We start from the raw sequence: 12746 nt of genomic DNA on the forward strand, positions 1-12746 counted from the left end.
CTTTAACATAAATGCAAAATTCCTTAAATTATGAAAATTTTGTGACTAATGACTGAGCAAAAAGTCTCCCTCTTGACTTAATACACAGATTCTTATGCATGCTAAAAATGCTCAGTGGAATTACTATTTACTGCGTTAGCCTTAGAAGAGAGCAGTCTTTGAAATGTAATGACCACATTAAAAACCAAGTATTTTTAAAGGGCTTAAACACATGGTTCTGTTTATTATCAAAGTACTCTAAAAGAAGACAGGCAGTTAAAATGTGTTTTCCAGTGTGAAATATACTGGGAAAAGACAATAAAATCTCATATGCAAGAGAATCAGGTACAATAACCATGTTAGCTTCCGAGTTCTGTACACAAACAAATATTCTAGTAACAAACTTCACACCACACACAAAAGGCAACACCTTCACAAAACATTATCATAAAAGCACAGCACTGATCTGATGGCTTTTTTCTGTGAGTTTGAACTCTCTGTATAATGCTTGGGACAAATGAGAACAGGTTTGAAAAGAGCCATAAAAAAATTGCCACTGCCATTCGGATGGCTCTGTTCTTCCACAACATAAGGACAGCAGAGAACTGGATTCAGATTCACCCTACAGTTCTCGCATGCCTCCAGTAAAAAGTACAGGAAATGAGTCTACTTTAGAGCTCATTCTGGACAAAAGTGAGTTGTATGAAACAGCTTTAATATTAGTGAGAATTGGTACTTTTCAAAGTAGGGCATGACTGCATCCACCTTTTTATTATGATTACATATCAATGAAAATACATTCTGTACACAAATAAGCAAAACACAGCTAAAAATAGAGACAGTATGATTAATCCATATATTTTTAAAATAAATCTGTACAATATTTACATTTTACAGTTACAGAAATTAACATCTCCAGATTATGAACCACTACCTAGAAAAATCTCTGCTATTATAGAAAAGGCATTTGCTGTACAAATATTTATAAATACTTTTGTATAAATTTTTTCAGGGAAATACCTGTGGATTCATTGAAAAGAAAAACATGAGAAACTCTTATCATCAACTAACATTTAGCTATCGAGTGTCCACATATGAAGCAGTTTACAGCGTCATGATTCAGAAATAAGTAGATTTTCAGTGTTGAGAATATTTTGTATTCTGCTTCTGTGCCACCGTACTGACAAATGTGATTGTCTTTCCTGAAAATCTGCAGAAAAGCAGCAGGACCGAATCAGTTTGACTCACTGATTGTTATTGACTGCACCATGTCAGACAGGGCTTCTGGGTCTGCTTCTTCTTTACCATTATCTGAATTTTCTGATGAGATGTAACAGCCAGAATCTCTTGGACAGTCATTTAACTGTGATTTGTCAAAACTCTGGTGAGGGCTTAAGTTTTGCGTCTCCTGACCATCCTCGCTCTTCTGCTGTTCTTCAACTAGAAAGAACAGAAAAAGAAAGAAAAGATTGTCAATACAAGTGCCTTGGGAAACAGCTGAGATAGCAGCATGACTGATCTTGAAGAACTTTGGAAACAGAGCTGGTAATCTACACATGACTACATCAATCTGTTTTGTCCATCAGATACAGAAACCTCAGCATCAGAGAATTAAAAGCACGATGACACGAGTGCAACAACATCTGAGTTGAAGATGAGGTTGGTTTTTTCCTTCTGGATGTTTCTCAGAGATGAATGCTGGGGGCTTTGGCCTGATCCTTTATGCTGGGGTCCTTCAGGCTGTGCAGAGTGCAGCAGTCACCGTGAGTGGTCACCGTGCCCACTGCAGAGATGGAGCCTTTCCCCTGCTGAGGAATACTGGGATACTGAATGAACCACGGGGCCCACTGAGCCTTGTTTGAAACATACTTCTCTATAGATCCGTGTTTTTGGAGTGCAGCCCCCACCACCTGATGTGCTCTCTGCAGGAGAGAGAATGTGCTGCCCTTCAGAAGTGCTCGGCACAAGGACGTGGTAACCAGCTGTTCTAAAGCACCGAGCTTTTCAGCAGGAGTGGGTGGCTGATGGAAACTTCCACCAGGCTTAGATTGATATCCAGAAGGTTATTTTCCAAAGCACAGAAACCTCAGAGGATTCTAAGATGCCTAATTTCTGCCGTATGTTTTATGAACACTGCTCCAAAACTAAGTAGAAGCAAATTATCTTGCAAATAATTTGCCCTTGTTTAGCTGCTGTATATGACTAATCTACTCAAATTTAAAAATCTGGAACTCAGTGGCAGTATCAACAGACCTCTCAAGAAAAGTTCAACAAGAGAGGACATACAACTATATAAGGACTCTTATACGTACTGGTTTTAAATTTCCTCTTCCTGTTCTCTAGCTGTGAAGTACATGTTTACTCACAGTAAATTTCTTAAGAAAATAAGCTATAAAATACAAATCTTTCCACGTCCTACTTTTTTTTTCTTGTGCTGTTACCAACCACCTGTAACTGTAGTTTTACTTCAAACTGTATTTGACTTTCTGAACAAAGTATAGGGAACACATCTCAGAGGAAACAGATGGTTTCACTCCAGATTGTTTTAGCCCTTCGGAAGAATGGTACCTTTTTGCTTTGGCAAAGAAAGTTCCCTTCTTCCACTTGTTTTGTTACTCTGGTTAAACGGCCAGTCCTGGATCTTTAGTCATATTTAAACTGTCTCAATTCAAGTTCAGGCAGAATGGAAGTCCGAAGATATGAAGGATTTAATGCTGTGTCAAAATCTAAATCTATTTTAGTTCCTAGAATTTTAAAATTTCCACAAAGAACATTCATACTGACTTTTATTTCAATTATTGGAAATTATAAGATTTGGTAAAATGGGAAAGATTTTAAATTTGATTTTTTTTTTTCTATCTTGTACTGAATAACACAGAAAAAATTAGAAATTAAACACTGAATTTTTTCACTCCTTTACAGTGAAATGGAATAGTGGGAGAGTTTCTTTGGAGACCTTTTTCATTGTGTGAGATTTCAACAAGCTTATTTCACAAAGTATTTTGATTTATTGAGAAGCATTTTGAGGTCTTCATGGAAGTCTTGTAAATTTGTTTGGCCTGATTAAATCAGCTTAGTATCTTCTAACTTCCAATTGCCTAATAAATTGAAAAACTAAGCTGATTTTTTTAAAGAATCCAGTCTCAACTTAGTTATTTTTTAAAGTCTGAGGGTATAGACAGAACCAGATGTATTTTTAAGAATAATTTTAAAAAAATTACTTTAAATATTTTCCAAGGAATAAAAGTTCCACCTTGTTCTTTAATAAATTAATTGTTAATTGCACTTGCGTGAAAGAGCACACGTTGCAGCAGATTTAATTGATATCTGTAACTGTTTGATCTCCTTCTCACTTTACAGAACACAGTTTGTCATGTCAAATGTTATCTCTCTCTTTGCAGGGAAAATATTTGATGATGTAGGGTCCAATTGATTTCTGATTGAAGTCAGGGAGGAATTACAAAGGCATCGCAGCGCTGAAGGCATTCCCGCGCTGTTGGCAGCGACAGGGGCAGTTTGGCACAAAAAGCAGCAATGCCCCAGCAGAGCCTTGTCCTGAGTGTGTCCTGAGCCCCATCCCAGCGGGACAAAGGGATCCTAAGGCTTGTGCAGCCCCAGGAGCCCTCCTGCCCTGCTGCCTCCCTCTAATCCCCTCGGCCGCCCAGCGCTGCTCGCTGCCCGTCCGTCCGCTGCTCCAGATCGTCTGCTGCCCTGGCAAGCACTGACCTAAAAATGTTAATCCTGTTTACATTTTCAAGGTCAGAGAGGATCCTCCATCCACTTTGTTTGTTTTACAGTGGAAAGAAGACCGAGTAACCAGTGGATTAAAAGGAAAATGCCGTCTCAGTCACTGTATTAGTGCCTTGTAACTGCTTGTCTACATAATCTGGGCAGTTCCTATGTGAACAACAGTTCCTAATTTTTTTATCAATGTCTCCCTAGTGTGTTTCTGGGAAAAATGCACAGACAAGTCTAGAACTGAGATTTGTTTTTTTTTTATTTTTTATTCTGAATTTAGGTCAATTAGGAGAATGAGAAATTTCTGTTTAGAAGACATACGTATATGTAAAACTTTCTGGAAAACTAGTTGAATTTTCTTACATGAAAGACTGAAAACCAAAAATATTCAGGTGTTTGAGACAGTAAAAATGTTATATTTTCTATTTTTCATTCTAATCAGAAAAAGTTGGAAGAACACTCCTCTCCCTCCATTTTTATGAAGAAAAGACTTTGGTCTTTACTTTCGTAAGCAAACTTTGGTGCCTTTTTTTCTCTTTAAAGCAATCTTAACTATTATGCAGTAACTACTAAATCATTTGAACAGGATCCTGAGTATTATAAAAAATACATATTGTGCAATTTTAGAAGTTGCTTCATGAGAAGAGCAAAGGAAAGTTTGCTCTTTTTCTTTTTTTTTTTTAAGATTTTGGCTCTTCTATTCCATTCTACTTAAGTCCTGTCTCTAACATTTACACACTCAAGTTCTGCATTAGGAAAGGTAGGTTTGCTACCTTAATCTTTTGGACATCAGAAGACAGCCACACTGCACAGAAAACAGGAATTGATAAAATTAAACTGCCGTTAGATGTTGCGGAATCATCAGAAATAACTATCTTATCAACAAATGGAAGTCCTATCATTTTTCTACAGCAAAGCAGTTTCACATAAGATAAATGGCTCTCAGTCACTGTTGTCTATGATATGGCCAGAAGAGCCCAAGATATGCATCATTTTGACACATATATTCCAGTACTCTTTTAGACAGTAGGATTATATTCAGACTTCTGAAAAAAATGTGAGGCCTTTAGCCTTGGTAAGAGATGTGTGATGCATCCCTTATCTTCCTCACTACTTAGACCTTTAAAATGAGTTTTTGTTATTCAGTGACTTAGATGTGCATGACACGTGCAAGGATAGATTTCTTTTTTCCTTCACCAGCTCTTTTCCTCTTTCTAATGAGGTTAAAGTCCTGATTAGGGAAGCACTTTAAGCTTGGGTTTAAGGGAATTCAACTCAAGAATGCACAGAGGTCACTCTGACTCCTGTGCAGTTATGTCAGTTTAAACCAGATGAGTGGCAGGAGGCTTGGATTTTGTCTTGGACAAAAAGAAGGTCACCCAAGAGCAAACCAAACTTCATGAGTGTGCTCTCTGAGAGTTTCCTTTGTGGGTTTTGCCAGCTGGGCTAGGAGCACTGTGCTTCAGGCTGAATCACTCACCTGCCCTTCTGGGAGGTGCAGTGGTGCCGTACTGAGCAGCAACTTTCAATAACTAAAGGCTCAAAATCACAGGATACTTGGAACAGACCTCTGGAGATCATCAAGGTTGGGTCACCTGGAGCGGGTGACACAGGAATGTGTCCAGGTGGGTTTGGAATGTCTCCAGAGAGGGAGACTCTGTGCTCTCTCTGGGCAGCTGCTCCAGTGCTCTGCCTCCCTCAGTGTAAAGTTCTTCATGTTGATGTGGAACTTCTTGTGGTTTAGTTTATGGACATTGCTCCTTGCCCTGTCACTGGACCCCACTGAACAAAGTCAGTTTTGGAGGATGAAGTCAGACCTGGTATGTATGTACACAGGCCATGTATCACCTGTGCAGGTTAGACCATCTAAGTGTGAAAATGAAATGAGATCCCACAATGCATCAAACTCAGAAAGATCATTTTGGGGCAGTAATTCTCAGAAAAGATGCAGAGAAATTGGAAGTGGCTTGTGCAGTACTTTGGGCACGCGAAAGACTAAATATTTTCTGGATATTTACAGATGCGCAACTTAAAGTATTGCATCCACTAAAATCAGTGGCACAGCTTTTGTGGGAGGAAAAGCTTATTGAACTGATGTGAGAACTTGTGGTGAAAACAGAAATGAGAAGCTACTTTTTTATCTAAAATCTGGAAGTAAACAGATGTGCCTGAAAAAAAAGTAAAGTGAAAAATACTAATAGTCATGCAAGGATGAGCTTCCTTGGGAAATCTGGAAATATTATGTTCAGGCCAATGTGTTGTACCACAGTACAGAAGGGGAGATTGCTTTTGAGCACTATTTGACCTTGACAAGATGCTATATGATCCCATGTATTGAAAGGCACTGCCCAGTGTAAAGTGGAACTCTTGGTCCCTGATTCTCACATAAGGGATGCTACTGAGAACTGAAAGTCATGTTCTTATCTATCTCCTATTTTCCTGTCCAAGAACAATAAATAAAGAGTAAACCTTATTTGGTATTAGTAGTGGAATTTAAAGAATGATCTGTACTTAAATATGAAAAGTAAGCTAAGGAAATGGATTTGGGGAGATAAGTGTAAAATATTATCCCTGAAATTGCACATATTCACCTTTTGGGGTTTTTTCCATAAAATTACCTGCATGCACATATCCAATGGAATCTAATTTTTCTTTAGCTCAGAATTGCTTTGGACTAGTGTAACCCAGTGGATTTCAGGGATGAACCTCTTGATTTAAATTATCTATATGAGAAGAGAATCAAGCCTATTTTGCACACACAGAAAAGTGTGTCCTGGGAAGCGGTCAAGAAAAGAAGTTCCAAACTTCTTTTATTACTTTATTCATTAACCATCCAGCAACTGCTTCGCTTTAAAAATAGCATCCTACAAAAGCACAGACATCCATCTCCTGTCTAGAAGCCATCTGGGAGAAGAATGGAAAGCTATTAAGAAATACTTTATGAAAAAGCCTTTTTTTTTTTTTTCTCACAGCCATGTATTCATGGAAACCAAGATTTTTGTCCCAAATATATAGTTCTGACCAACTTATAGAAAATCCACAAAAATGTTTGACAAGGGGGAAGGTCATGAGGAGCTTACAGACCCTTGCTGTTCTAGGATAGTCTTGCTGCATGAAGTACTTGAAGATGATGAATTTGGGCCTGGACTCTCAGGAAAGGGAGAAAGAAGATAGTGCAGTAATAGAAAGAAAAACCTGCTTCAAAAACACAGTGTGGTAGCAATTGCTAAATAAAACTTACTTTTTAAAATTAATGGTATAAGATGGGTAAAATTTATTCCTTCAAATTCATTCAAGTCTAAATCAAATGTAAATTTAAAAAAAAATGTCATTGTCAAAAACCCTATATTTTGCATGGCTTTAAGTAGCATATAATGTGGAAACTACTGCTGCAGGTCTTTTGGTTAGAAAACTCAATAAATGTTTATTCTGCAAGATGAATATACCACGAGTATGTGTCATGAAGAAATTACTTAGTATAACATACAATAAATGTCAAGAAAAAGCCAAGGAATGACAAAAAAATTAAAAGCCTTGTAAAAACCTCTGGACATCTCACAAGATCAGATTTCACATTAAAGGGATATGAAATCTTGTTTTACTGCATTTATAGGAGGGTCTAGTAAAATGAGGCTATGTTCCAGCACACTTGGTTGTTCTGAGTAATGGCAGTGTCACAAAAACTCAGAAACCTTTGTATTTCAACTCTGGGCCATACCTGCTTCTCCATCCATTAATCAAACACGTGCTTCATGGAAGCATGAATGGAATGCAGAGACATGGAAGTCTTCCAAGCTCTGTGAGAAAGATGGGCCTAGAACAGTATTTGTCTATGGCCTTAGCTTACTTTTTCATAAAGCTTATTTTTAAAAAGTGAGCTTTTTACCTGGAAAGTGCTGAAATTCTGTCTAGAATTCTCTTGGCCAGTAAACAGATTACGTTGTAGCTGTGGGTAATTATGCAGCTCACTTCTAAGCAATGCACAAAATCAATTTTAATTAAAAAATCATTTATGCTGAACTGAACCATGCCCATTTAGGAAAAAAAAATATTGACCCAGGAAAGTTCAGTCCAGATGCAGAATTCACTTTCACAGTAGCACCCAGCTCTTTCAACCCAATTTTCCAATCTGATTGACAGAAGGACAAAGAGGTCAAATGATTCGTACAACGTCAGCCTCATGCGGAGCTTATCCCCAAGATCATCTTGACGCCCTGTCTTTTGCTATAACAACTTAACAGATAGCTACTATCCATTTTGGTCTTTAGTATCCTCCTTTCTGGAACAGGTTGTTCAGTTCTGTCCCCACCAGTCATGTGACAAATTCTCTGACCCTTTGCAACCAGACACAGCAAGGATTCAAGAATCAAACTAGGACAATATTCACTCATAACTTACCTTAAATACACACAAATCTTACAAAATTTAACTAGACTTAAATGAATGCTTGTAGTTGGTATGACACAAAAAGATGTTGTGGTTCTGGTCCCTGTGAGCACTCATAAATTATGGGGAAATTATTTGATTGAATGTGAGTACTGGAAAGATTTGCTGTACCTATCTAAAGTGCATGTGAAACAAATATTCATTTCATCTCTTGAAATAAGACTACAGTGTCATCACTGATTCTGAAGCATGGACCCCTTTGTAAGATTTAATGTTATTATTCCCAGAGCTGTTACAAGAATTTGAACTATTAAACCATGCAGATGACATCAGGGACACTGTTTTGCCTGAAGAAGTGACTAAATCCTATGCTGCCAATGTAGGAAGAACTCAATTTGCATAATAAGGGTGAACATATTCATTTTCAGAATATGGGACATATAAGGACCTTGTTAGGTTTGGTTCTTGCACAGGTGCATGTAGAACATTAGGTCTTAAGACACATTCAGTATCGAAAGCTGCTTGCTCTGCTTTTTGTTACCCAGCAAGCACAAACAGCAAACCATATTCTCACCACTACAGAACAGTTCAGCACTCGTGTGGTCTGTTAGAAACCATTATGTTTCAGTTTGGCTTTCACACTGATGCAAAACTGCAAAATTGCAATCTAGCATTTTTCTTTACTATTTTTCTGGTGTTAAATGTGGAAAAACATTTGCAGTAATACGTGCAGAAAGCGCAGCAAGGCTGGTTCCCACAACAAGCACACTGTACTCAGTATGTACATTTTCAAGTGATTTACTGGCAGATCCCTGCAATAAAACTTGTGCAAAATGTAACCCTTTTCTTTTTCTGGATTCACTCATTCAATCGTTGCTTCTACATAGACAGCCCTTCAAGAGTTCTTTTCAAACCTGTCATCTCACAAAGCCATAGACCAGAAAGAACTTCTGAACCTGGAGGGCAAAGAAAACCTTTCTAATGGCACTCCAACATATTTGCAAGAGCCTTTCACTGGAAGCTGAATAAGAACAGGAACAACTTAATGTACAAACGGGGTTCCAAAAAAAGCTCAAACATTCAGAAAAAAAAATGGAAAGCTGTCTACATACTGAGGAGATAATAAGTGGATGCCTGAAAAAAATTGCTATTAAACTATCCCAGGAAGACACTGTTTATCCTTCTTTCTCTTTTTTCTGTGCTTCTCAATTGAAAGTGCACATTTGATGACATGACTGCTCAGCATAGGGGGAGTATGCACAAATATTAATGAAGATGAAAACCCCTCCTGTTTTGGCTGAGTGTCTAATTAAGTAGGTGCTTAGCTGTATTGACATAAATTATTTACAATTCAAAGTCAGACTGGAAATATCATTAAAATATCATAAGAAAATTTTTTCCTGTTCTGTATCCTAGCTTTTCCACTCCCCACAAAAGGAACAAGTGAAGAAAACAAAATGGTGATCAATACGCCATTTGGGTGATCAATACACAAAATGGTGACCAATACACAAAATGGTGACCAATACATGTGCATATACATACCCCATATGTTCAACTCTTGGAAGCTCACCAGAAACAGAAGTTAGATTAATTTTGAGAGAAGAATGGAAATCAGCTATTATATTTATTATATATATATATGTATATATATAGTATCTATATATATATATATTTTTTTACAATACTTTCCTACAAGAAAAGCTAATTTGGATAAGGATTTAAGTGTGGGATGAAGCAAGAGAAGAAAAAAATTGTAATTATCTGCAGAATGTTGTTTAAAAATTAAAGAAAATTCTTTATTGGAACTGTTTGACCTGAGCTCTCTTTTGCTTAAGATACTAGTGCATACACTCTTGACAAATCTTAAACACTTACTGTCACAGTCCTGGAGATTTTCAATTGCTGATAACAATCTTGCCCTGTCTTCTGGGTTAGAAATATTTAATTCAATGAGGTGGCTTTCATGTAGATCCTTTAAGTCTTCTAGAGTTTCATAGCCATTCAGCAGGAGGGTTGAGGCATATTCCTACAAAAGGAAACAAGCAAATCCTCTCATGGAAAAAAGCACTATGTTTAGTAGAGAAATAGGCACAATTTCACTTTTTCTTTCTGGCCAGGTTGAAATGGGCTCCGCTCTCCAGTCCAAGTGACTTACCTTTGGCAGGGGTGGAGAGCAAGAGGGAACAGAGGCAGAGATGCCTGGGGGTCCTCCTGGTCATGCCAGCCTGAGCTCCCTAGCACAGCCCAGCAGCAAACAGGACCAGGGCAGAGCTCTGTCAGAAATTATTTAATTTGCTCAGTGTCTGGACTTTTGTGGGTCATTCCATGAATGTCTCCCACGCTGAGCCCAGGAGGGCCTCTGAGGAAAGGAGTGCTCTGCCTTTTCACAGGAAGAACCCCTCAATACAAGCAAGGGGAGAAGCAGAGGGAGCCCTTAGCCCTGCTGTGTCACACAAGGTCCCCCTTGAGCTGTGTGTCGACTCAGTACAAAACTCTGTGCATGCTCCAGGGAAAGGAGTGTTTGCATCAGCAGCAAAGCAATTACCCTTATTAAAAATGTTACTTGTAAATCATGACCTCATTACACTTTGACACTCAGTCAAGATCTAGGGCTGCAGAGAGGGAGAGAGGCACAACATGAGCATGGTGCAAAAATACTATTGCTCCCTAAAGATCACAAGAAATTAGAAACACAAATTCTCAATTTTGACACTGGAGTCAGACTGCAGCCCTGGCCCTGAAACATCCACAGCCACACATCTCCTGTACTGAGGCACACAACTGCAGTCAGGCTGACCTGACAAGTCACCAGTGTCCCTCTCTGAGTGGGACGGGGCTAGGAGTCTGTCCCTCCTAGCCCAGCCACATGTTGAGGTAAAATGCAGTTCTATAAGCCACTCATGCTGCCTTTCCTGGTCTCAAAAACTGAGAACCAGACACAGTTAAGGGATAAAGGGGGTCTTATCTCAGTATTTAATAAGAATCCTTTTGGTGCACCACTTCACCAGGGTGGAATGTGCTGCAATGCACACACACCATTGATTATGTATACCATTTATAGACCTCACAAATTAGCATATCCAACAAGGATGCCCCCATGGGAGGCCTGGATGAATGGTGTGATATTCCCCCATCTGTGGGATTACCCCCTGGATGGGTCAAATCTCCAGTTTACAGGATATTTTCTAGAGAGGACCTTGGTTTCTCAAGATAGTGTAGGGTTTTCTGGCCTCCTTCTACAAGGTTTTAGGATGTTTGGTCTCCTGGCCTAACAAAATACTAGGACTATGCTGTTATCAGACTTAAGAAATTACATGTATGCATGCTAAGAATACTGATGTTACATAGAAGTTATATAAAAGGTATAAAAAAGAAAAGGCAAAAAATCATCTTGGCATCACTCACATCAGATAAAAGACAGACACGAGGCTGCTTTGCTTTGCTTTGCTTTGCTGACATCAAAACTGCTGAAACCTGCCTTTCTCCTCCTGCCTGTAAATGACATTCAAACCCGAGCGCACAGAAAGGGAGCGTTTCAAATAGAGCTGGGAAATGCCTTGGCTGACCTGCAGGTGGACACATTCCAGGAGCTCTTGCAATGTTTTAGGCTTGGTCCTTTTGCTTCCTCTGTGTGGGTTGATCTTTCTGGGTGCAGCTTCTTCTTCCAAGATAATATCCACATAAATGAACTTGAAATTTCCTACTTTGTTGTTCAGCATGCCTGTCCATATGCCCATGGGAGTTTTGCAGATGATATCTATGATGTCTCCTTTCTGGAACAGTAAAAAAGGCACACCACTGCTTACACCTCTGGTTTGTTATATGCAGCTTTTCCTCTATGGACCAAAACCAGCACTAGTCAGTGTGAAGTAACTTTTTTAATTATCTAGATTTAGTGCCTTTGCTTTTATAAAATCCCAGGAAAAGAATTACAGACAGTGAAGCTAGTCCTTATCTCCAAACCTTTGCAAAGGAGAGGTGAGCATAAGCAGCCCTCTCACTATTTTTGTGCTCCACTTGGTCCCTGAAAAGGGATAGGGTTGCATCAGCAATTAACTTTTGTCATGGGCAGTGGACATAGTTTGGGCAAAAGCAAGGGATTACTGTAAGGTTATTTTCAAAATATATGCCATAGCATTTGCAGAATAATCTTATTATCTAGCCTCTCAAGGGTCTTCAAAAACAGAGAGCTGATCTATGTGAAAGGTGGACTCCTACCTATTTAACAGAAAAATCACTGTCTGCATTTCTCAAAGATAATAAAGAACATTTAACCTCCTTAACAAATATGAGTGCTTAAAAGGATGACAACACAGCTATTTCAAGAGGATTTCTTGGTGAAGGTGTTCACAGCCACACTGTGGGAACCAAGGTCTCAGCTCAGGAAAATACTCATTCTGAGTAATTCTCATAGTAAAAAGGCTCTTAGCAAAGTCATGCACCCTACACAATTTGCCCCCAAGGACCTCAAAACTGAGCCCTCTCTTCTTGGCACGTATCACAGGAAAATGTTGAAAGCCTTTGAAGAGTTATCCAACAAATACTTGCTTCATTTGGTATTTTGTTGCAAAGTTAGAATCAAACTCAGTTGGTTAAGATGTGTCCACAGCTCCATGATGTACATATTTTCTGGTCTGGTC

At 38.7% G+C, this 12746-nt stretch overlaps 1 protein-coding gene across 1 annotated transcript in view; it reads right to left on the reverse strand.

Moving 5' to 3' along the window:
• Positions 1–203: 203 nt before the first annotated feature.
• The window catches only part of SAMSN1 (SAM domain, SH3 domain and nuclear localization signals 1), a 34495-nt gene continuing 21952 nt past the window's right edge, over positions 204–12746 (reverse strand). The window contains exons 6-8 of the mRNA XM_039713279.1: positions 11673–11879; positions 9982–10132; positions 204–1419 (exon numbers count right to left, since the gene is read on the reverse strand). Of these exons, the coding sequence (XP_039569213.1) occupies positions 1214–1419; positions 9982–10132; positions 11673–11879 (564 nt within the window). The 3' untranslated portion in view covers positions 204–1213. The remainder of the gene's footprint in view (positions 1420–9981; positions 10133–11672; positions 11880–12746) is intronic.

This window comes from Passer montanus, unplaced genomic scaffold (assembly GCF_014805655.1).
Source record: "Passer montanus isolate IOZ18808 unplaced genomic scaffold, ASM1480565v1 scaffold28, whole genome shotgun sequence".
Taxonomy (NCBI): Eukaryota; Metazoa; Chordata; class Aves; order Passeriformes; family Passeridae; genus Passer; species Passer montanus.